This window comes from Schistocerca piceifrons, chromosome 1, assembly GCF_021461385.2.
Source record: "Schistocerca piceifrons isolate TAMUIC-IGC-003096 chromosome 1, iqSchPice1.1, whole genome shotgun sequence".
NCBI lineage: Eukaryota > Metazoa > Arthropoda > Insecta > Orthoptera > Acrididae > Schistocerca > Schistocerca piceifrons.
Genome location: NC_060138.1, coordinates 1,100,655,635 through 1,100,682,748, shown reverse-complemented (window position 1 = coordinate 1,100,682,748; position 27,114 = coordinate 1,100,655,635). Strand labels below are relative to the sequence as shown.

The 27,114-nt window shown below is 38.1% G+C and overlaps 1 protein-coding gene across 3 annotated transcripts in view; it reads left to right on the top strand.

Annotated features, from left to right (window-relative positions):
• The window catches only part of LOC124776224 (ADP-ribosylation factor-like protein 13B), a 213,328-nt gene that overhangs the window by 55,933 nt on the left and 130,281 nt on the right, over window positions 1-27,114 (top strand). For all 3 annotated transcript variants that reach the window (XM_047251093.1, XM_047251085.1, XM_047251101.1), the window contains one exon: window positions 12,956-13,071. In XM_047251093.1, coding sequence (XP_047107049.1) covers window positions 12,956-13,071 — 116 coding nt within the window. The remainder of the gene's footprint in view (window positions 1-12,955; window positions 13,072-27,114) is intronic.

Sequence of the window (27,114 nt, the reverse complement as noted above, 5' to 3'; positions counted from 1 at the left end):
GATTCTTAGCCACATATGTAGTAGCTCACTGAAACAGGGCATTTTTCCAGATAGACGGAAATGCGCTATTGTTAAATCATTGCATAAAAAAGGGGACAGGTCTGATGCTAACAACTACCATCCAATCTCAGTTCTGACAGGTTTATCCAAAATTCTTGAAAATGTAATGTATTCAAGAGTAGCATCACATATTTGTAAAAATGAAGTTCTAACAAAATGTCAATTTGGTTTTCAGAAAGGCTTTTCAACAGAATATGCTATATATGCTTTCACTCCTCAAATATTAAATGCATTGAATAACCGAACATCACCCATTGGGATATTTTGTGATCTCTCAAAGGCTTTTGATTGTGTGAATCATGAGATTCTTCTAGATAAGCTTAAGTATTGTGGTATGAGTGGGACAGTGCACAAATGGTTTAATTCATACTTAACTGGAAGAATGCAGAACAGTACAGATAATCTGCAAAGATCAGCAGAGTCCTCTAACTGGGGAGGTATCAAGGATGGTGTCCCACAGGGTTCAGTCTTGGATCCCTTATTGTTCTTAATATACAAGGTGGACCATTGATAGTGACCAGGCCAAATATCTCATGAAATAAGCATCAAACAAAATAACTACAAAGAACAAAACTCGTCTAGCTTGAAGGTGCTATGGTTGGCTCAGTAGATGGTGCTGCCACAGGCCAAACGGATGTCAACTGCATTTTTTTAAAATAGGAACCCCCATTTTTATTGCATATTTGTGTAGTACATAAAGAAATATGAATGTTTTAATGGGACCACTTTTTTCGCTTTGCGATAGATAGCGCTGTAATAATCACAAACGTATAAGTACATGGTATCACGTAACATTCCTCCAGTGTGGATGGTATTCGCTTCGTGATACATTACTCGTGTTAAAATGGACCGTTTACCAATTGTGGAAAAGGTCAATATCCTGATGATGTATAGCTATTGTGATCAAAATGCCCAACGGGCGTGTGCTATGTATGCTGCTCGGTATCTTGGATGACATCATCCAAATGTCCGGACCGTTCGCCGGATAGTTACGTATTTAAGGAAACAGATCAACCACAACCTGCAACAAATGGTGATGTGCAAGTAGGTGTTTTAGCTGCTGTTGCAGCTAATCTGCACATCAGTAGCAGACAAATTGCGCAAGAATCGGGAATCTCAAAAACGTCGGTGTTGAGGATGCGACATCAACATCGATTGCACCCGTACCATATTTCTATGCACCAGGAATTGCATGGCGACGACTTTGAATGTCATGTACAGTTCTGCCACTGGGCACAAGAGAAATCATGGGACGATGACAGTATTTTTGCATTCGTTCTATTTAGCGATGAAGCGTCATTCACCAACAGTGGTAATGTGAACCGGCATGATATGCACCATTGGGCAACAGAAAATCCATGAGGGCTGCGACAAGTGGAACATCAGCAACCTTGATGGATTAATGTATGGTGCAGCAATATGGAAGGAAGGATAATTGGCCCCTCATTTTATCAATGGCAATTTAATTGGTGCAGTGTATGCTGATTTCCTACGTAATGTTCTACTAATGTTACTACAAGATGTTTCACTGCATGACAGAATGGTGATGTACTTCCAACATGATGGATAGCTTGCATGCGGTTGAAGCGGTATTGAATAGCATATTTCATGACAGGTGGATTGTTCATCAAAGCGCCATACCATGGCCTGCACGTTCACCGGATCTGATGTCCCCAGATTTCTTTTTGTAGGGAAAGTTGAAGGATATTTGCTATCGTGATCCACTGACAACATGCGTTAGTGCATTGTCAATGCATGTGTGAACATTACGGAAGGTGAACTACTCGCTGTTGAGAGGAATGTCGTTACACATATTGCCAAATGCATTGAGGTTGATGGACATCATTTTGAGCATTTATTGCATTAATGTGATATTTACAGGTAATCACGCTGTAACATCATGCATTCTCAGAAATGATAAGTTCACAAAGGTACATGTATCACATTGGAATAACTGAAATAAAATGTTCAAACGTACCTACGTTCAACTCCAGATATATGTCAATAGTGTCCAGCACACAGACAGGTTGGTTGCAGGTCCTCAACTGTCCTCCTCCTAATCACCACATGCCCATCACTGACACTGAGGCAGAACCAGCTTTTATCAGAAAATACAACAGACTTCCACCCTGCCCTCCAGTGACATCTTGCTTGACACCACTGAAGTTGCAAACTGCAGTGGTTTAGGGTCAGTGGAATGAACACTACAGGGCACCTGTCTCGGAGCTGTCCTTGAAGTAATTGATTTTTAACAGTTCGTTGTTTCACTGTGGTGCCAACTGCCACTCAAATTCCTGCTGCAGGAGCTGTACAATGCACCAGAGCCATATGCTGAACACGATAGTCTTATATGCCATCCAGATTCTGGTCTTTTTACGACTATACATTCTTTTGACCACTGCTGGCAGCAATCATGTATGGTAGCTACATTCCTGCCAAGTCTTTCTGCAGTATCACAGAAAGAACATCCAGCTTCTCATAGCCCAATTAGATGACCTCTGTCAAACTCAGTGAAATGTTGATAATGACATCTTCATTGCCTTAATACCTTTTTGACTAGCAACAACTCACCATGTCCACTATCAAAGGTAGCTTAATGCTCATGACCATTACAGCATGTAGTTAAAGCAAACCTAATTTGCATCCTCATAGTGGCATGACTAGTTATGTCACTGGCATGAAATCTGAATAGACATCATCTTTCAGATGTTGAAACATGCCTATCAACATTTGTTTATGTTGCACAACTCCTTCGTGGTGTTGTGATTTTTTCTTCTGTTTGTGTATTTCAGTATTACTTCTCAATTTCCAAAAGTCTGGCACTTTTAATAGGCCAAGTCTTTTCATTACATTTCTTATTTCTAATATTTGTATTTTATGTAACATAGTTTTTGTATGTATACTCTGTCAGTGCTTAACAGAGCATGACAATATTATTGTAATAATGAAAGTGGTTCATTTTCTTATATAACTTATAATTCATTATTAGGCATTCACTTGCATGTAGGCATTCTGGTTTCATTGTTGTGTTTATTTCAAGGCTCACAGATAAGCATTTTTCCTAGAATGAATATTTCACTCTGCAGTGAAGTGTGCACTCTTTTCAACTCCCTGGCTGATTAAAACTGTGTGCTTTGGGGACACATTATGAATCATGCCTGGATAGCTTATTTTTAGGAAGATTGCCTTTGAAAGGCAAGATTCTGGGTTTGAGCCCCTATTTGGCATATTGTTTTAAACTGCCAAGAAGCTTATCTGTCATGATATCAGAGAATTTTTACCAGACCAGGATTTGAATCTGGATGTCTTTCTCATCATTAGCAATCATCTCAACAAATCAGACCATGACTTTTTGAAAGACTTAATCATCTTCTTTGTCTGTTAAAGCTACTTAGTCACGAAATCCATTATTGCACTTTTGGCTGTTCAAGCATTTCCAAGTGGAATATAGCAAAAATTTTGTTCTAGCGCTTTTCAAAATTTTAAAGTATCTAATGCATATACGAGGGCAGTTCAATAAGTAATGCAACACATTTTTTTTCTGAAACAGGGGTTGTTTTATTCAGCATTGAAATACACCAGGTTATTCCCCAATCTTTTAGCTATACAACACTATTTTTCAATGTAATCTCCATTCAATGCTACGGCCTTACGCCACCTTGAAATGAGGGCCTGTATGCCTGCACAGTACCATTCCACTGGTCGATGTTGGAGCCAACGTCGTACTGCATCAATAACTTCTTCATCATCCGCGTAGTGCCTCCCACGGATTGCGTCCTTCATTGGGCCAAACATATGGAAATCCGACGGTGCGAGATCGGGGCTGTAGGGTCCATGAGGAAGAACAGTCCACTGAAGTTTTGTGAGCTCCTCTCGGGTGCAAAGACTTGTCTGAGGTCTTGCGTTGTCATGAAGAAGGAGAAGTTCGTTCAGATTTTTGTGCCTACGAACGCGCTGAAGTCGTTTCTTCAATTTCTGAAGAGTAGCACAATACACTTCAGAGTTGATCATTTGACCATGGGGAAGGACATCGAACAGAATAACCCCTTCAGCGTCCCAGAAGACTGTAACCATGACTTTACCGGCTGAGGGTATGGCTTTAAACTTTTTCTTGGTAGGGGAGTGGGTGTGGCGCCACTCCATTGATTGCCGTTTTGTTTCAGGTTCGAAGTGATGAACCCATGTTTCATCGCCTGTAACAATCTTTGACAAGAAATCGTCACCGTCAGCCACATGACGAGCAAGCAATTCCGCACAGAAGGTTCTCCTTTGGTCTTTATGGTGTTCGGTTAGACAACGGGGGACCCAGCGGGAACAAACCTTTGAATATCCCAACTGGTGAACAATTGTGACAGCACTACCAACAGAGATGTCAAGTTGAGCACTGAGTTGTTTGATGGTGATCCGTCGATCATCTCGAACGAGTGTGTTCGCACGCTCCGCCATTGCAGGAGTCACAGCTGTGCACGGCCGGCCCGCACGCGGGAGATCAGACAGTCTTGCTTGACCTTGCGGCGATGATGACACATGCTTTGCCCAACGACTCACCATGCTTTTGTCCACTGCCAGATCACCGTAGACATTCTGCAAGTGCCTATGAATATCTGAGATGCCCTGTTTTTCCACCAAAAGAAACTCGATCACTGCCCGTTGTTTGCAACGCACATCCGTTACAGACGCCATTTTAACAGCTCCGTACAGCGCTGCCACCTGTCGGAAGTCAATGAAACTATACGAGACGAAGCGGGAATGTTTGAAAATATTCCACAAGAAATTTCCGGTTTTTTCAACCAAAATTGGCCGAGAAAAAAAATGTGTTGCATTACTTATTGAACTGCCCTCATATATGTCATCACATGCATAGTCTGAGGATTTTAATGTTACCGTTGTTGGGATCTTTTTTATAAATAAAATGAAATCACCCCAGGGCACCCTCCTTGTGACTTAGTACCATCCAAGACTGAAGCAACTGAATCACATTCTTCTGCCCATGTTTCGACTCCCTCTCATGTAGCCCTGAAATAAGGATAACCTCCCCACTATCCTTCTTTCCCCTCACACAGTGGTATTCTATCACCCACTAAACCTTCACAATATTCTTGTCTGTTGCTATTCCACCTCTGGTACCAGCCCTGTGCTTCATACCTCATATCTGTGCAGTAGATCAAGATACGAGATCTGTTCCATACATCCTTCCACTACTTACTAGTCCAATCCTATCACAGGCATCTCATATTCCATCAAAGGGATGTGCCACCTTTGAAAGCAGTCAAGTGATCTATAAAATTAACTGAAATCACTGTGCACTCTAAGAAGTTGTCCCCTTCATTTCCATAGCAATCCAAATGTTTTCTGCAGATGTCCAAGCACGTTTGTTTATGCAACTGTGTGAGTTGTTTTGGGACCCATCATGCACAAACTTTATGAAACCCAAGTCTGTTGTGGATTATTTTGTAGGCAGAACCATGACTAATTTGCAGATGATGTGCCACTTTACCAATAGTTAGTCGTCTGTCCAAGAGAATCATTTCACGTAAATGCTTAATGGTTTCTTCATTTGCGGCGGTAAATGGTCCTCCAGCACCTTCATTGTGCGTAACACTTGTTCGACGATTTCAGAATTTTTCAATCCATTTGTAGGGACTCCGTTGGGGCAAAACACTGTTCCTGTACTGTACTGAAAGTCCTTGAGGAATTTTGGCCCCTGACATACCTTCTGACCACAAAAAACAGAACACTGAATGTTGCTCTTCTTTGGTGCAAATAGACAGCAGAACAGTCATGATTAACAGCATGGCAGCAATAATGAAACTAACCTAACAGCTTGAAAATTGCAAAGATATAACAACAAATAGACAAAGCATCTTCAAAGTAAAATGACAGTACTACCAAAATAAACAAAAATATAGCTAAATTGTGGATAGTAATTGACTTACCCTCCTATATTGTGCAAGTCACAGTTTGGGTTTCTTAAAGTTCTGATATAGAGAAAGCTATTTACACTTACAGTAGGAATGTATATAATTCATTAGATATAAATTAGAGGGTACTGGCATTTTCTGTGAGCTGTCAAAAATCTTTGATTGTCTGTTAAGTAAATTAGAATGTTGTGGTGTTATTGCTGCGAAATGGTTTGGGTCTTATCTAACTAACAGGAAACAAAGGGTGTTGTGAAATACCTGTGCAGTAAACAGTCAGTCTTCATCTGATTAGGAATTAACTACATGTGCTGTTCCTTTTGCAGATGATACAAACATTGCAATAAGTAGCAAGTCAAGTATAGATTTAGAAATAGCTGCTAATCAAATTTTTACTGACATTAATAAATGGTTTAAAACTAATTCATTGTCATTAAACTTTGAAAATACCCATTATATGCAGTTCAGAACCTGTAAGAGATTTCCTTCCAGCATGTTTATAACATATGAAGACATGCAGCTCGAATAAATAGAGTGTGTTAACATTTCTGCAATTACAACTTGATAATAAATTTAGCTGGGAAGGGCATACCACAGAATTGCTGAAGCAGCTAAACACGTCTGTATTTACAGTGAGAATGATATCAGATGCAGAAGATGTAAATATAAGAAAATATTGCATACTTTGCTTACTTTCATTGTATTGTGTCATACAGGATCATATTCTGGGGCAACTCATCAAACAGAGCAGAAGTTTATGCAAAAGCGTGTAATAAGAATCATTTGTGGTGTAAATTCAAGAACATCATGTAGAAACCTATTCAAGGAACTATGTATTCTAACTGTGGTGTCACCACCAGACACCACACTTGCTAGGTGGTAGCCTTTAAATCGGCCGTGGTCCGATAGTATACGTCGGACCCGCGTGTCGCCACTGTCAGTGATTGCAGACCGAGCGCCACCACACGGCAGGTCTAGAGAGACGTACTAGCACTCGGCCCAGTTGTACAGCCGACTTAGCCAGAGATGGATCACTGACAACTACGCTCTCATTTGCTGAAACGATAGTTAGCATAGCCTTCAGCTACGTCATTTGCTACGACCTAGCAAGGCGCCATAGCATTTGATATTGAGATTATAACATATTCCGTCGAGAGCGATGTACACCAATTGTGGATTAAAGTTAAGTATTATATCAACTACGTACTTTATTTGCTACTATTAATTCCCTTAACTGTTCCAGACCTCATGCCAGTCAGCGTGTAATTAAACGCGTTCATTTCGGCCTCCTCTAGCAACACAGTGTTGGCTCCTCTGCCAACACATCACTAACCACTGCTCCTCGGTATGTTAATTGCTTAATGAAATTTGTTGCAAGTAATATATCTCTATTTCCAACCACTAGCTCAATTCATAGTACCAATACTAGAAATAAGAACAATGTACATAAAGACCTAAAATCACTTATCTTGGGCCAAAAAGGGGTCCAATATTCAGGAACACACATTTTCATTAAATTGCCGGCAACCGTTAAAAACTTGGTTTCAGAGAAAGCACGGTTTAAACATAGTTCAAAAGACTTTTTGATAGGCAAGTCCTCCTACTCTATAGGTGAATATATCTAACAGGGACTGTTAGACCAACTTTAGCAAAAATGTCAACAGAACTTGGTAAGGACAGCCAAGATTAGGCATTTTGTGTATTATAAATTTATTAAAAGTGCGTAACATTGTTTCATTCTGTAAATATTAGCAGTTCCAGTCCATTAAATTTGAGGCATGCAGCTGTGTAAATAAAATTTTTTCCTCTGATTTTTCAGCTGCTTATCATCCGGCTATCCTCAGAGCGAGTCGCAAAACTTGTGACTCACTCTGAGGATGGCCGGACGATACAAAGCAGAAATATCAGTGGAGGACATTTTATTAGCGTGGCTGCATGCCCAAAATTTAATGGACTATTCATTATGCCGCGAAAAGTTGAAACTGCACATTAGCAGTTCCAGTTTACTGCAATGTATTCACCTGTTTTGACAATCTCCTGGCGAATGATCAGGGGATTGTATTTAAATGTTTTATGATTCTTATGTTATTCTCTCTGACATGTTCCACACCTACGAGAATCATCTCATTTTTGCGTCTATGGAACAAAAACTGAATCCAATCTAAGAAAACACACACGCTCATCTGCGCTCGCATGTACAAACACACACACACACACACACACACACACACACACAAAGAGACAGTGGCCATGTGTGTGAGCTGCATGACTGTGTGTTGCTTGCGTGTGTGTGTTTTCTAATTCAGAAGAAGGCTGTTTGGCTGAAAGCTTACTTGTTTAGCAGTCTTTTTGTTGCACCTGTCTTTGACTCAATCTTTCCATTATACGGTGAGAAACAATATGTTCTTTTCATGATATTGTTTAGAAGTTTCAATTGCTGAGAAACATGAACATGGATGTCAACAGAATGCTTACCAGAATTGAGACAAACAAACAATTGAACACAGGTACAGAATCCAAGAATTGAATAGTTGATGTCTGGTACTTGGTGTACACACACACACACACACACACACACACACACACACACACACTGTAGTAAGGCATGAACAGACCTGTTCCATCACATAGTTGGACATACACACACTGTTATAGGATTTGAATATAGACTGACACCGTACAAGGACGTGAGTATGCTGCCACATTGAAATGATTAGCGCACAAATGAGAGTGATGTTGTTGAAAAACATATGAACAGTTGAGAAGGGTGATACTACAATGAAATGAATGAGGATGCTTCAAGAAAAACTGAAACACATTTGAAGACCCAGCCTCATCATTGTTAACGTGTCCACACTCTGCCATCCGTGGGAAGAGGACCCACTGTGGCTACCATTGTCTGGACAAAATGCGATGTGGCATGGCAGCATAGGGCTCAGCATGGTGGAGGGGAGGCAGGTGGGTGATGGACGAGACCAGGAGCTGGCGCAGTTGCTAGTGAACTGTGAGCAGGCACTGAAGTGGGCAATCTTGAGCAAGCACTGCATTGAAAAACCACACAAACTATAATTGTCACATATATTATGAAACCATGATCATCACCACCAACTATAGTATACGCAGATATAGGAAAAGCCCTGAACATGAAATCATTATCCTCGCTGCCAGTTGCAGTAACACTTGGCGACATGCTGTGCCCCGGGTTTGACTGATATTCATGTTTTGGAGTGATAACTGTTTGTTTATTGACCAAGAATTAAACTCAGTACAGATTTGTAGGACAAGGATCCGCACACGAGTACAACTGAAATGTTCTTCTGTAACATTGTGTAGCAGAGGCCACTATGACAGAGCCACGATTGTCGGTAGTGGCGAGGACCTGAGAAGTGGGCTTTCTGGAGCAGCTGTTGCATGGCAGTAGCTGTGATCCTGGTGAAGGATGCAGATCCAGTGTAGTGAGGCCTTCCAGAACGAGTGACGTATGGCCAGCAGCTGTGATTCTAGTGAAGGTGCGAGATGACACGATTGCTGGTTAGCAGCAGTAGCAGGCTTTGTGGTCTGAAGTGTAGGCTCGAGGGTGGCTGGCAGGTGGTTTGGTGACCTAAATACCCATCAGCAGAGGAATACAGTTGCAGTGGCTTGTGGACACGTGACCGCACGGATGCGAATAGGGACTCGTGTCTGCAGCACTGTTCACTGCGACCTGCATGCATTGTATCAACACTTCTTACACATCCAGATGCTGTGGTAGCTGCCAAAGGCTTGGCGTTAGACAGCTCAGTGACTCTTCTGTTGGTGACAACTTTCAGGGGTTGTGTCTGGCTCACAAAGCATTTGCATGAGTGTGGTGGCTGCATATGCAGGGGCCCAGCCCAGTGTATACTACAGTGAGTTTTGCAAAGCCTTGGTGAAAATTTTTATTGACCTATAAGTATAAGTATCCTGAGAGATTTGAAAAAGACCCTTGTGGGATATTCTTTCAGTTAGCCCATATATTAATGTCATTGCGCGTATCTGGAGTTTATAAACTTTCTCAACCACTCTGGCATTTCCCCATAGGAAATCATACTGTGAAAAATTGTAAAATGTTACAGTAGCATTATTTCTCTGTCAGAATGAGAAATTGTTGTTAGTGCAAAGGATGCTGAACCCAGTTTCTGGAGGAGCTGTACAATTTGCTCATTCTATCTTAAGTGATTGTCCCCATCTGGACGCCTAGGAATTTTGTACGTGGTGTTTCACTAATTTTGTGATTGTTTGTGTCCATTTGAGGAACAAGGTTGTTTTCTGTGAACCATTTGTATATTTTGTTAGTGACTGTGTGGGCTGTACTCTGTATTGTACAATTGGGCCCTTTGATCAGAATAATTGTATCGGCAAATATCATTATTTTTGACCATTATTAATTTTAAAGTCATTAATGTAGAACTTGAAAACCCGTTGCCCAATGTTTGATGCCACAGTGTGGAGTCAAATACCATAGCAATGTCACAAAAGTTCACCTTGATAACTTCTGAAATTTAGTTCACCTAGAATTTAATTTGTTAGAGCTGGACTAAATATGATCTCTCCTTAGAGTGCCCTTTACAAAAGTCAAACTATGAAGGCATTAATGGTACATTTCATGTGGTGTGGCTATAAATACAACCCTTACACTATTCTCTCAAATACCTTTGAAAATAATAATAGCAGAGAGATAGGGCAATCATGTGTCCACTTTTCTGGATTTGCATTGCTACTACATGTTTTAATGTATCAGAAAATACCCCTCTCTTTATTGACTGGTTATACAGATAGCACACCAAGCCTGCACGTGATTTTAAAATCTTACTTCACACGACATCATGTTCTAAAGACTGAGTATTTTTAAATAATTTTATGATTTTCAAATTTTCTGTAGGACTCGTGCTATTGAAGGGAAGTGCTTTTTTGGTGTAGTTTGCATTTGATTAAGCAATTCTGTGGCTTTCGTGAGAGACTATTGTGGTTTCCTATTTTTTTTTTTGGCTACAAAGAGAAAGATATCTGTTCCATTACAAGATACCTGTGATATCTGTAGTGGTCCTGATATTGTGTTCCTATTTGTCTCATTTATTTGGTGTTGCATATGGTTTTTACGTTTGTGTTTAATTTGCAATTTTTGTACATAATAGATTTTGGCCTTAGTGAGTCATCGTAATGTAAAGATTTTATAATATTTCTTGTAATCTAACTTCAATGATAGATCCATACTAGCATTCTGTTCTGTGTACAGAGCCCTGTCCTTCCACTTAAGGTTGATTTGATTTTTATCTGTGTTCAGGGGAAGCAGGTGTCACAGTATATGAGAGAAGAGTTTCTTGTTCTCAATGTGTCTGGCTCATATATTTCCTCTCATTGTTGCTCTTGGGAACCATTTATAAACATGCTAGTGGATTCAGTATTTATTATTCTAACAAATTTAACTTGATATTAACGTACTTCTTTTTAGATATATCATTTCCATCATGATCAAATAGGCCATTTAGTACAGCCTGGATTTTTGTTTCACTTGCGGGTTTCAGGAATAGATTATCAGTAGTGTTCTTACTGGCTCCAACTTCTTGAGAATGAGATCATGGGGAGTAAATTGAAAGTGGATAATCCAGTAGTTTCTGGTTGTCATTACGTTAAAGAAAATTAATGTTAAAATCTCCATGAACTAGGCTGGATGCCATGCCTGGATAAGCAGTCAGCACGAGGATCCAGATATGAGTCTTGGTCTGACACAGGGGTTTGATCTTTTCAGGAAGTTTCCATAACTGTGTAGACACTGCAGATTTAAAAACAAATATTTTGGATTATTCTCATTACTTTTCTGGTATTGCCACACCATTTTTTGTTGATATTGGACAAAGATATTGTTTATAAATTAAGTTTTTTCATTTTGCGGTGGTGTGCTTGTGCGCCTGTTGCGTTTGCAGTGGGTAAGTGCCAGAACAACAATGTAATAAACTATTGTAGAGTAAATACCTTAATTTTCCTATTGCAGTAATAAGAATATGTAAAGTGGATTGTGAGAATTGAATATGTTGCAGTTGTTAGTACAATTTTGTAATCTTTAGTATTCTTAAAGGTGACTCACTAAAGTAGTTAATTTTAAATATGAAAAGAGAATTATTTATGGTTTGTTACAAGGTTCCAATGTGAAAGCTATCTAATGGATGCAACACACTATACTAAGGTTTATTTGCAATAATACCTGTCAGTTGTATCTTGTATACCATTTAAAGTGGATTTGCACTGTTTAGAATATGTCCAGCATGTGTGAACAGTTGTACCATTGTGTGCCGTGTTTATATGAAGCAACAAGAAACAGTGAGCCATATGTATGTGGATACAGCCTGTTGCACAAGGTGCTTTATGTTTTTAAATATTTTAACAATGACAGACCTTTTGTAATGTGCGATGTCAGCATAAAATGAACATGGTTTACAACAAAAGATTTTAAGGTATGTAAATGTACAGGTCCACTTCCAGTTTTTATAATACCAATGTAAAACTCTTATATCAAAAGCTACACCTTTACTTATGAGTCATATTCCATGTGTATGGACTTCCTTACAGACCTGAAGATGACAGCATAGATTGTTGAAACCAGGTGTCTTAAATTAAAAAAGAAATATTTTATGCAATCTTGGGTGTTGAATAGTGTTTATAAATCATTGGAGCCATTTATACACAAAACATTTTTTCTTATATTGTACATATTGCAGTTGTTTTACAGGACCTGTTCTAATACAGTTGTTTTCAGGGAACCGGATAAAATGAATGAATGAATTAAAAGAAGTAATTTTTGAGATTATCTTCAAAGAAAATATCACCAATTATTATATTTAAAAATGAACTTTCATGAAGATGTGTTAATCCTTGGGTGAAATTACATATTTAACATTTTCACAACTTTTTATATTCTGTAAATGTGTATATTTCAATTAAACAGTTGTTTACATTTACAGGCTCATGGAGTGATATTTGTTGTTGATGCAAGTGATATTGCAAGACTTGAAGAATGTAAATTAGCATTTGAAGGTCTCCTTTCCCATGAAAAGTTGACGGGGAAACCTGTTTTACTGTAAGTGTTACACATTAACGAAAACATATTTTTTTCAGGTCATTAGTTTAGTTTAGTTTTGTTAACTGCATGTTCCATGGCTCATAAATGTGACTTTTTGGTATGATGTGAAATGAGCCAATTTTATAATTGTATTACATCTTCTCAGTGAGAAATGTGGCAACATTATTGTCTTAAGCTAGTTTTCTTCGGTGATTTATAATTAACTAATTCAGTCTCTCTCTCTCTACCACACACACACACACACACACACACACACACACACACACACGCACTATTTTTATGGATGAATACCTCTCATGCCACACAAAGCTCGAATGATGTGTAGGGCAAGTCATTTCCCCTTCTAGTGTTATATTCATGAATGTTATTGTTGTTTTTTTTAGTGTGGTTGATTGTTAACAACAGACTTCATAAGGGAGTAGAAGTAACATGAGGCTCTTGTCCGCATGCCCAAATGTTTAAAGAGTTGTCTACAAGAGGCTTTAGAAAGGTCATCACATTTTTATTCTTATTCACATGTCTGTGTGATGAACATTTTTTTCCCTTGACGTGTGATTTTGGTCTTCCCTATTGTGTAATTATTTTGAAATTCAGCCAGGTGGCATCATCCAAATGCTGTTACATTTTGGTAAACTCTCTTGTCGGTGTCTTCAGGTAGTCCCTCTTTCTGTCAATTGTGAGGCCTTGGTGCCTGGGTGCAGGTCCACTGCCGATGTGGTGGGGATAGGGCCCTAGTGGTACCCAAGCAGTAGCCCTCAGTCTAAGTGCTGATGCCACAGAGCTCACATTACTGTTGGAGTGTAAGCTCTTCTATGTGGTGTGGTCTCAGCTCTTCAGTTGGCATGGCAAGAATGGGTCTTCCCACGGACTGCCATTGTGCTTTGAGCGTGCTGAAGGCTGGCTCCCAGGCCATGCTTAGTTGGGAATCCTGTCTTTATGTATTAGTTATTGTGTTATCAGATCTCTGTAAGTGCAGTCTCAGAATCTGTTTGCCTGTTTTAAAAACTTAGAACAATCATAATTCACACATTTTTTGATACAGCACTCTGTGACAGATAAGTGACTTGGTTGATCTTTTTCTATCTGGTGTCTGTAATCTATGCATCTTTTCTCCATGGTCCAGAATGTCTGGCATGTATACTTTTTGTTGCATAGGCATGGGATGTGGCAGACTTCTAATTTTCGGAGTTATAGGTTGACCTTAACAGACCTCAACAAATGGTGAACGAAATACACACTTCACATTATATTTCTGGATCCTCTCAATTTTTACTGATGTGTCGCTCACACCTGGGATAAACAGACATTGTCACAACAGGTTTCTCTTCCTCCTGGATCTGGTGGTGATTGTAACCATTCTTCCAGAAATTGCATGGTTGTACTGCATTTCTGCAGCAAAACTTTGTTTGTGTTAATTTTCTGCACACACTGTATCTTAGTGTGCATCTGGTCTTTGCTTGACTGACACATCCAGGAACATAAGTTGATTGTTTTCTTCAGTCTCCATCATGAATATGATATTTTGGCTCACTGAATTCACATGATTCAAAAAGTCTTGTAGGTGCTGTTGTATTCGTGTCCAGATGATGAACATATCATCCCCGTTTCTGAAGAATCAGGATGGTTCACGGAGTGCTGAGTTAAGGGCTTTTTCTTCAAATCATATTGGCTACGATTGGTAATAGTGGGCAACCCATTGCCATTATGTTGGTCTGTTCATAGTAATTACTGTCAGACAGGAATGAGGTAGACACGAGAATGAATTCAAAAAAGTTTTTGTCATTGACAACCTCAAGTTCTCTCCTACAAGGTTAAGTCAGTGTTAATCAAACAAAGGAAAATCCCGGATGGAATTTAACAATATTATGAGAAGTAAAGTTGCTACTCACCATATATTGTAGATGCTGAGTCGCAGATAGGCACAACAAAAAGACTCTCACCATTAAAGGTTTCGGCCATTGGCCTTCATCAACAATAGACACACACACACACACACACACACACACACACACACATGCAGTTGGAATAATTAATGTCATTTTTTCTTCTGGTATTTTAATTACGTACATTACTGTTCTTTTTTACAGTATGTGGTTATTGATGATGTATTAGGGTATTTTTAATTTTTTAATTTTTGATAGGATTTATTTTCTGTACCATTAGCTAGTTTTCAAACCTTTGCAGGCTCATCATCAGGTAAAGTTATAACAGGAACATTACCTGGACTACATGCAGGTCATGGTGCTGGCAGAAATAACAGAAATTGGTAATGAAAAGTTTATGAAATGAAAGAATTGTGATAATGAAAAGTTTATGAAACAAAGGAGTTGTTATAACAACTTGTGACGCAGCAAGCTGCGTTATTTTTACTTCCCCTCTTGTTTTGCCATCTGCCTCCTCAAAATTAATTTTGTTCTTAACTAATTACCATTAACATATGTGAAAAAAAATGACTCTGAGCACTATGGGACTTAACATCTGTGGTCATCAGTCCCCTAGAACTTAGAACTACTTAAACCTAACTAACCTAAGGACATCACACACATCCATGCCCGAGGCAGGATTCGAACCTGCGACCGTAGTGGTCACGCGGTTCCAGACTGTAGCGCCTAGAACCGCACGGCCACTCCGGCCAGCCATATGTGAATATAATCTACATTTTTATAAAAGAGAAAGGTTGGCCCTCAGTTTTAAAGAATTTAACACCAGATCTAATTTTGTGCTTAGTTTTAGGTATGTAATTCATTTTCTAATTTATTTTGACTATTCCTAATTAGTATCTTTCAATGTAGGGTAAAATCAGTAATTGTTGACTTTTTAACAAATATAAATTCTGTACTAATTATAAACACCTGGAAGACGAAATACTAATAATCTTAAAGTATCTATTTGGCTCTATTCAAAAACATGTTTGCAAAGCCAGCCCTTAATTAATTCCAAAGTAATTAACAGTTTTGTCAAAAGTATTGTTTGCATAACTATGTATGTTAATTTTATCATTTAAACAAATAATTTGGCGTAAACCTTGCAGTAGAAGAAACTGTTAAAAAGACAGAAGTTTCCGGTGTATTCAGTTAATTTAATGAGTTAAGTTTTAATTGTAATTTCTGTAAATTTAACTTCAAACAATGTGTAGTTTCAGCACCTATTATAGTGAGGATATGTAAGGGACCGGTTTTTGGTCATGAGACAGTCAGTCCACAGCCGAGCTTCTGATGAGAAACCTCTGTTGGTTAGAACAACAACAATGCTTCAACTTAACTGTGAGATACGTGTTACACAATTAGACTGTGTGTTAAAATGACAGTGTCTGCTCCATACGTACCTTTCTGTTCTTCAAGAACTGTGAGCCTTGTGGTTAGGTTTTTACTGCTCGTAGATGTTCAATAGTAAACTATTGTAGCAGTACGTGGAGGTTTGCCTGGAAACTATTAATGAGGCTTATCGAAAGTTAAACAACAGTGCACTGGTCATATAATTGGGGGGTTGTGAACAGTAAAAGTAAAAGACAGTGAAACGCAACTGTGCAATTGTCAGCTACATTATTTAAAGTAGTTTGTGTTGTACTTCCACAACCCATTTTTCAGCCACTACGTTGACACTAAGGAGAACAAATGAAGAAACAGAGTAGGCAAACTGCTAAAAACTCTTTTGTTTCATGCACTTTTCTTTACCAATTTTCCATTATCACAACTTCTGTTTTATAAACTTTTCATTACAGTAACTAAATTTCTGATATGCCCACCACCTCCATGGCCACAGTGTCTACCTGCATATGATCCAAATAATGTTCTTGTAAAACTATCCATCTGATTTATAAGCGTGCAGTGGTTTGAAAACTAGTTAATGGTACAGAAAATAAATGACATCAAAAATTTTAAAAAGTGACTGGTCGCATATTATATCTGAATAAACTTCTAGTTTAAATAACAGTTACATTTCACCATATGCAGTGGATATAGTGAAATTTAATGGGTTATTAACAACTTACTTCTTGAGGGAATAGATATGCTGTAAAGCAATGGTCAAAATGCCTAACTCTTTAAACATAACAATTAAATGATCAATTATTGACAAAATTATTTAATTAGATAGGTAAAAAATCTACTCACCAAGCAGCAGCAGAACACGCACATAAAAGACGGTTGTAATTGGCTAGCTTTTGGAGCCATGTGTTCTGCCACCGCTTGGTGAGTAGATGTTTTATCTATCTAATTAAGTAACTCCTTAAACAGATATCTTCAAGATGAATTATGGATGAGCACCACATACTTTTCTTACAGAATATTTTTGAGCAATGAAAACTTTTTAAAGTTGAGCTACTCTAGAATATTATTCCATATGACAGTATTGAGTGAAAATACCCAGAAGTGATATGTGATTTATTCATCTCATTATGTACAGTTTTGAAATCATTTGATATGATGTACAGGAGACATGTCAAGGTTTACAAAAGAAACTTTTTTCACTTTTTTAAGAGAAATACAAAAGATTACATTATATATTTTACATTTCTAAGCTACAGCTACACATGTACATAAAATAATACATGTAATACAATCCATGTGTTCAGACTGTGAAGCTGTCCTCAGTGAATTCATCGACAGAATAATAACACTTTTCCACCAGAAGAATAAAGAGCCATCTTTTCAGTGAACCAAGCTCCATCTTAAATATATTACTGCCTTTTATTTTATTGAAAATTTTTAACCCCATATACTTTGGCGTTTGGGCATAAAGTTTTAAACGATGTGTTGGAAGTTTGAAGTTATCTCTGTGGCGAGTGCTGTAGTTGTGGTCAAAATGGAAAGTGTCTAGTGTATGTTGATTTTTATATAGGAACACCACCATCTCATATATGTAAAGTGAGGGGATATATAGTATTTTTAAATTTTTTAACTGTGGCCGACAGGATTCCCGTTTTTTTGCAACACACATGTTTCTAATTACTTTCTTTTGTAATACTAGTAATACTAGGAGCCTAGTGACATTTGCTGAATTTCCCCAGAAGATTATGCCATAATGCCATAATGAATAACTGACTCAAAGTAGCAGTGATAAACGATCTTTCTGGTATCCGTGTTTGTGGCACCTGACAAAATACACATTGCAAATACTAAGTTGTTCAGTTTATTTGCTAAGTAATCTATCTGTACCTTCCAATGTAAATTTTTGTCAAGATTTAGGCCTAAGAACTTCACGTGGTTTGCTTCTGTGATATCCTGGTCATTGCAAGTTATCTTTATTTCTGTCCTTTCTATTGATTTAGCTTCAAATTGCATCATTTTGGTTTTAGTTACATTTAGTTTTAGTCCATTTTGATAGAACCAAGATTCGAGTTTTTCTAAAGTATTTTTGGCTTTTTCTGGAATATTTTCAGATACCTCATTTTCAATTAGAACTGATGTATCATCAGCAAATAAGACTGAATGAACATAAATAGCAAGTGGTAGGTCATTTACATAAAAAAGAAACAGATAGGGACCCAATATCGAAACTTGTGGGACTCCTAGGGGAACTGTTTCCCTGTCTGAGGAATAATTGGTTGCATTTGAAGTTAAAATTACTCTTTGTTTCCTACCTGATAGGTAAGAGCTAAACCATTTTAAAGCAGTGTCCCTGATTCCATACATCTGTAATTAGAGGAGTAGTAATGCATAGTTCACTGAATCGAAAGCTTTAGTTAGATCATAGAATATTCCTGTGACCTTTCTACCTTTATCTAACGTGGAGCATATTTTGTGGATAAACTCATTTATAGCATTCACAGTGCTTTTACCCTGTTGTAATCCGAACTGGTTTTTAAAAATTATATCATTTACAGTAAGAAATTTATTAATGTGTTTTGCTGCAATCTTTTCAAACACTTTAGAGAAGACCGGCAAGAGAGAGATGGGGCAGTAATTCCCCATATCTTCTGTCGATCCTTTCTTGAATAGAGGTTTGATCTCAGCATATTTCAATACATTTGGAAAGCATCCCTGTTCAAAAGATTGATTTATAATAAGTGGTTGAGAAATAATATCGTACACACACTTGATTGCAGATGATGTTATTTGATCCCACCCATGTGAGGTTTTGTTTTTTAGACAATATTTCCTTTTTCACATCCCTTTGGGTGATTTTTTCAAATTGTTTAAGGGGGGCAGGACATCAAATGGGTCGATTTGGAGCAGGAGAGGCACCACAGGACATTTTAATTTCCACTGTGTATACTTTCACAAATAAATTCTTACAACTATGTCAGCATAACCAGGAAGGATTCAAGATTCACATTCATAGCAATGAAAGTTCAAAAACATAACCAAATAAATTTTTTTTACAAGTGAAATTTCATAATTGTTTCACTTACTATTGGCTGCATTTGTTGCTATAGGTACACTTTTCTTCATAAGTAGGAGAGATTCTTTGATGAATTTTGCACAGCATATAAACCATACTTACACAGGTGTATGAAACTCTAGAATTTATTTAATTTATGGAAATATGAATGAGTTGTTACATTTTAAGCTTCATATTTAGAAGAAATTCAAATTTTATAATTATTTATCTCAAGTTTTACCACAGATTTTAATAGATTTGGAAAATTCTAGAGTTTTGCATTAAGGAGTTTGTGTTTAACAAGCGGTGCAAAATTTGTGGAAGAATCTCTCTTACTTATGAAGAAAAGTGTACCTATAGCAACAAATGAAGCCAATAGTAAGTGAAAAAATTATGAAATTTCACATGTAAAAAAAATTTATTTCTTTATGTTTTTGAGCTCTCACTGCTACGAGTGTGAATCCTAAATGCTTCCTGGTCATTCTGACAAAGTTTTATGAATTTATTTGTAAAAGTATAGACAGTGGAATTTAAAATGTCCTATGGTGTCTCTCCTGCTCCAAGTCGGCCAGTTTGATGTCCTACCCCCCTTAAAAGATGTGTTCTGGCTGTTTTCCAAATTTGTGATTCTCTGATAGAATGTCATACCCACATCTGATCTTACTACATTTAGGAAGAATTCATTGAAACAACTTGACATCTGAACAGGGTTTACTATAATTTCATTTTCATGTCTAATTTTCAAAATCTCATGAATTTTTACTTTGGCTCCTAATTCAGACTGAACAAATGACTACACTGCTTTTGTCTTATTTCTTTTTTTATTATTTGCCATTTTTTTAGCTGCCACTACAACTTTTGTAAATACAGCTTTATACTGTTTGACATAAGTAACAAAATCCGGATTTCTGTTTGATTTTAACACATTGTGGAGCTCTCTCTTTCTGGCACTAGAAACTCTTATTCCTGTTGTAATCCATTTTAGTTTTGTTTATATCTACGAGGAAATGATTCATTAAATACCTCTAAGAAACAATTTAAGAATTTGTCATAGTTTACTGAGCTTGAACTATTGTGGTCTACAGGGCAGCTTATTACACTTAATTTACTGTGGAATAAATCCATTTACTTTTACTGAGATCCCTTTTTATATACAATTCTGGAGGCTTTAGGTTATTTGCTTTTCGGAGCTCAATAAACAGAGCTGAGTGATCTGAAATACCCAAGTCTAAACTGTATTTGTGCTTATTTCCACCGTCAAATTTGTAGTTAGTAATAATATTATCATTGCAGGTCACTGATCTGCTGTTTTCCCTAGTGCCTTCAGAAAAATTTAGCTTGAAACCAGATTTCTGAATTAAGTCATGAAATTTTGTGGAATCATTGCTTTCAACTAAGACATGTAAGTTGAAGTCTGATGCTATAACAACTTTTTTCTTACTTTCTTTCTGGAGTTTTTGTAGGAGGCATTCAAATTTGGCTAAAAACACTTTTGTTACCGCACCTCCAGGAATTCTGTAGATTGCTATAACCAGTGTGTTCAGATCACTTAGTTCTACAGAGCAACTTTCAAACACACTCTCTTCATTTAAATAATTAAAACTATCTCTTACTGTATGACTTAACAGAAGAATTGACAAGAATTCAGGAGCCTCCATGAGATTTGCTTATTCTACAAAAGCTAGCAGCTACCTTAAAATTATTAATACTATTTAATACTTTTATACTATCTTCTGTTAACCAGTGTTCGTTTAGGCAGATTATTTTGATTTTTACGGAGTCTGAAAGCAGAATTTTTAGTTTGTCGATTTTTGAGTATTTACAATTTGGTAGTTCTGCTCCTAAGACATTTATATTCCAGTGCATCAACAGATCATTTTTGCTTTTGGTTATTTCATGTGCATCCTTTGTTTGGTCCCTAAACTTTTTATTTTCAGTTTGAGTTTTATCTTTGTCATCCCTATCATTTCCAGCAGTTATAACGTCTTCCTGTACTTATTTATCCATCTGTTGGTTTCCTCAACAATGCTGATTTTTGGGTTCTTCCATCTTTCATCTTATAACATCCCTCACAAGCTTCAGTCTTCTTTCAACAACAGTTTTGTGCAGGCTGCATAGACTACTTCTTCTCAGTGCTTCATCATTTGAAATTTGGTCACAATAGGTGATCTTAAAAATTCACCTCAAGCATCACTGAGGAAAAACATTGAGCTTGTGTGCCAATCTTTGTGACATTTTCCAGGTCTCACATGCCTATGTGGCCATTGCTAGTATGGTAGAGGAAGCCAAAGCTTTGTGGACATATTTACAGAGTCAAATTGCCACATGGAGCACATTCGTTGGAAGACTGCAGAAGCTTACCCAGTTCTGCTGGTGTCTGCATTTCCATCCCTGTTATTATAGATAAGGCTGCCGAGACATGGAAATTGGTCAACATCTTTTAGTATCTTCTGTTGCGTTACAGTTTGAGTAGACACATTTCAACTATTTATGCACATTGTTTTTGTTTTATCACTATTTATTTTTAGCCATACAGAACTGGCCATTCCATCCAGCTTGGTTGTTGTTAGTTGTAAACATTGTGGGGTTTCTGCAAAGAGAAAGGAATGGCAACAAAATCAATCTCATACAGATGAACCAAAATGCCAGTGACAAAATTTTAGAGTTTTTTTTTTTTTTTTTTTTTTTTTTTTTTTTTTTTTTTTTTTTTTTTTTTTTTTCCCCCCCCCCCCGAGGGGCATTTGAAAAGTCCGTGCAAAAAAAATAAAAACTACTTATGTGTTTGGGGTACAACTTTTTTTATTTTTTGACATAGTCTCCTTTTAGACTTATACACTTCATCCAACGCTGTTTTAATTTGTTTATCCCTTCCGAATAATAGTTGTCCGAGTCTGCAAAATAGCTATTAGTTGCTGCAATCACTTCCTCGTTTGAATAAAATCTTGTCCTGCCAACCATTTCTTCAAATTGGGGAACAAATCGTAGTCTAAGGGAGGCAAGTCTAGAGAGTAGGGGGGATGTTAAACGAGTTGGAATCCTATTTCTATTAATTTTGCGACCACAACTGCTGAGGTGTGTGGTGGTGCATTTTCGTGATGGAAGAGGACTTTGTTGCTGTCCAATCGCCGGCATTTTTCTTGCAGCTCGGTTTTCAAACAGTCAAATAACGATGAATAATATGCACCTGTAATAGTTTTACCCTTTTCCAGATGGTCGATGAGAATTATCCCTTGCGAATCCCAAAAGACAGTCACCATAACCTTTCCGGCCGAAGGAATGGTCTTTGCCTTTTTTGGTGCAAATTCTCCCTTGGTAACCCATTGTTTAGATTGTTCTGTGGTCTCAGGAGTATAGTAATGTATCCATGTTTCATCCACAGTGACAAAACGATGCTTGAAGTTGTGCAGATTCTTCCTGAACAGCTGCAAACCATCCTTGCAACACTTCACACGATTCTGTTTTTTGTCAAGCGCGAGTAATCACGGAACCCATCTTGTGGATAGCTTTCTTATGTCCAAATGTTTATGCAAATTATTATGTATCCATTCATTCGAGATGCCCACAGCACTAGGAATCTCACGCACCTTAACTCTTCTGTCATGCATCACCATATCACGGATTTTATCAATGTTTTCTGGAGTTGTAACCTCCACAGGGTGTCCAGAATGTTCAGAATCACTTGTGCCCATATGGCCACTCACAGAATTTTGAAACCACGTATAAACTGCTCTAATCGAAGGCACAGAGTCACCATATTGTTTATCAAGCTACTCTTTAGTCTCCTGAGAGGTTTTGCCTTTCATAAAGTATGGTTTAATCACCACACGAAATTCTTTTTTGTCCATTTTTTGACAATAACTCAACTTCCTTGATTCACACGAATGCCAAACACAAAGAAATAGACCAATATGGCTAAAACTTGGTGTACGTTCTTTCCAAAATGCTACTAACTAAACTTGACCTCGATATGCACCAGTGGTGCCATCTCTCGGACTTTGCACGAACTTTTCAAATGCAAGCGATCTGTTGTGTCTGGTCAGTCATTACAGAGTAATTGCATTTTGTTTGATTCCTTACCCATTTATTTTTGTGTCTGATGTGCAGATGTCAATATCATATGCTGATTTGTTTGGTAGTTGCTCCATTCAGTCTCATGGCACTAGCTGTTGATAACAGTAATGCCCACTTTATTCTTTGCCCTCAGTCTTGCATTCAAAAGTGTTTAGCCCTGTCTTGGGCTTGTTTTTGTAGTAAGTGTTAGCTTTGTGTTAACAGTGATGTGTGTCATGGATAGGTTTACTGATGAAGAGTGAACTGAAATGCGCTTAGTATATTGGTTGAAAGTATGCTATGGAAGAGTGGCACAATAACACTACATTGGGATGTTTTGGTGTTCTGGAGGTATTTTTCTAGAAATAAGATAATTGGGCTATCAAACCAAATAAATCATAATTGTATTGTTAATTCGTAAATAGACACAACAAAAAGACTTTCAAACAAGTAAGCTTTTGGCCAAAAAAGCCTTCTTCCAAATTAAACAAACACGTGCGCACACACACAAAAACACACACACACACACACACACACACACACACACACACATACGCATGACATCTGACGTCGGTGACTGAGACAGTGGTCGTGTGTGTGTGTGTGTGTGTGTGTGTGTGTGTGTGTGTGTGTGTGTTTTGTCTTACTCAGCAGAAGGCCTTTTTGGCCAGAGGCATATGTGTTTGACAGTCTTTTTGTTGTGCCTATCTGCAACGCAATATCTCTGCTGTAAGGTGAGTAGCAGTGTATCCTTTTCATAATATTGCCATTATTCCATCCTGGATTTTCCATTGTTTGTTAATTGTATTTTTACTTAGTAATGAGCCACCAGAGAGCACAGGTCTTTTATACAACTATACTCAGAAAGTATACCTGAACAAACTCCGAAATTTTGTTGTTAAATTCAGGTTCTCACCGTACAGCACATGTTTCTGAAATGAAAACAGTCACAGTACTACTCTCAGGTACAATATCATCTGGAATTTAAATCAGTGACACTATCACATGTAGGAGTTTTTTAAATGACAATTATCTCCTTCTGTCAGGCTATGCACCTATGTTGATAATCTGTGATGATACATAAATTTTGACAGGGTAGTAAGTATTAGCATGTATCATAAACTTTTTCTGTTCATGTCTGGAACACAAAAATGTAACTGTCTTTCATCTCCATGATAGTACGAGGGCTATCCACAAAGTACATTACGTTTTGGAATTAAAAATAAATAAAATATTGGAAATTTTTTTATTATATACAGATGAAAGCCACACTTAAATACTACTTTTCTACGTAGTTGCCATTTAAATTAAGGCACTTATCGTAGCGATGGACGAGCTTGGAAATTCCTTCGTTGTAAAATTCGGCCGCCTGCGCCTTCAACCACACGGCGACTGTCTTTTGGGACAGAAAAGGTGTGATTTTTGTGGATTTCCTGGAAAGAGGCACTACAATAAACTCTCAAAGGTATTGCCAAACTCTGCACAACCTCAGAAGAGCAATACAAAACAAGCGCAGGGGAAAGTTGGGCTCAAAGATCTTGCTGATTCACGACAACGCGCAGGCCCACACGGCAAATGCCACTCGTGAAGTTCTCGAATCTTTTAAGTGGGAGTTGTTTCCTCATCCGCCATACAGTCCCGACCTGCCACCGAGCGACTTCCACTTATTCCCAGCAATGAAGAAGTGGTTGGCTATGCAGCGTTTTGATGACGACGCACAGCTTCAAGAAGAGGTAACCACGTGGTTGAAGGCGCAGGCGGCCGAATCTTACGATGAAGGAATTTCCAAGCTCATCCATCGCTATGTTAAGTGCCTTAATTTAAATGGCAACTATGTAGAAAAGTAGTATTTAAGTGTGGATTTCATCTGTATATAATAAAAAAATTTCAAATACTTTATTTATTTTTATTTCCAAAACGTAATGTACTTTGTGGATAGCCCTCGTATTTTAAGTTTATTGCTGTGCACACCATGTACTGCCTGTCCTGTGCATATCAATAGATGTGTGCACTTAGTAGTGTTGTGGGAACACAGGAGTAGCCAGTGATGCGTGCTTCATTTACACCATGTAAGTGCAGCGCATCTTAGATATAAGTTTTTACTCTTCGACTGTTAGTTCATGTAGTTTTTCTTTTAAAAGTTGGAGAAATAAAGTATTTTGTGCAAAGCTGTATGTGGGTTTAATTTGTTGCCTACATAATTCGTGACCCTGGGAAAAATAAGGAAAGCTCTCGCAACTTAACACTGCGCGGCAATTTCACTAAAGATGGAAGAAGCTAACAAAATTCTGCAAGCAACAAATGATGAGATATTATGGCTGAAACAAGAGATTGGGCTTTTGGAGCTTGCAACGCTGAAGAATGATAGCAAAACGGAATCCATGAATTTGCAAACTCCGGTAGTAGCAGCCGCACTGTGAGCATGCTCACTTGCTGAAGATTTTTCATGCATGTAAGCACTTTTATCAACCATGCCATGGTTGCAGTTAAGAGTGCATCCATTCAGCCTATGCAACCAGATGTGCGGTTTGTGATAATAGAGAATATCTTCAAGCAACAACGCATAACTGAAGACCACGAAAAATTCACTCTCACAGTTAGCAACCTGAATCAGAGGGCAACAGTGATAGTCTGTGATATGATCATACATCTGCTGCTCCAGCTGTCATATAACACACTTAAAATGACATTGATTGCTCGCTGCAAGAAATTACTTGAACAGTGACTTTCCCGGGTGATGTATCAGGAGGAATGCTGGGACAGAAGTCCATCTGAATTTTGGAGATATTTACACACTATAGTCGATGCAAGCATGATATCCATTGAATCGCTACTGCACAGCTTCCTCATCAAGTTCAACTGACACTGGTTGCATACGAATGACAGTCTTTTAACAAGTAACTGCAAATTGCTGACAGAGCTTTCGCTACTCTACAGTCGACGCTCATAGTGTTTGCAGCGACGTCAACTGCCACCTCTGCAACGGAAGCCAATGATGACTCATCGGAATGGTTAAAAGAATCGAAGTTAAGCTGTGCAGCCGCAGGTTACAGACAAAAACCAGGCATTGCTCAGGGGATCAGGAAACTGCAAGACAAAATGGAAGATATGGCTATTTGACTACATAACCTGGAGCTCCAGATGTTCACCAGGTCTACCAGTAACAAGAAGAAGTCACACTCCAAACAGGACCAAGCTCACACCGACAATTTTTGCTGGTATCGCAGATGATTCAGGCCACAAGCTGTGAGATGCACAGAACCTTGTGGATACAAAAATGGTGAGGTCAGCCCATACTAGGTGCCACGGGCTGTGGCACTCATGAACAGCGCCATATACGAACGAGGAACCAGGTGACAGTTGCAGGCAGCAACATGCACAGTCAAGGTAAGGCACTTGAAGGCTTCCTATATGCTATACCTTAATGCCACTTTGCGTCACCCTGGGAGTATAAGCTAACATTGCACCGATTGTAAGTGGTTGATAAACTCTCAGGCCTCAACTTCCTGATAGACATCGGCTCGGAAGTGAGTACCTTGCCAGCCCTGAGTTTTGTTGAAAAGGACTTGTGGGAGCCTTTAAAATTGATAGCAGTTAACAATTCAAGTATAAACACGTACGGTTATAAAGAGCTCATGATTGATGTTGGTTTATCTACCTGTTAAAAGA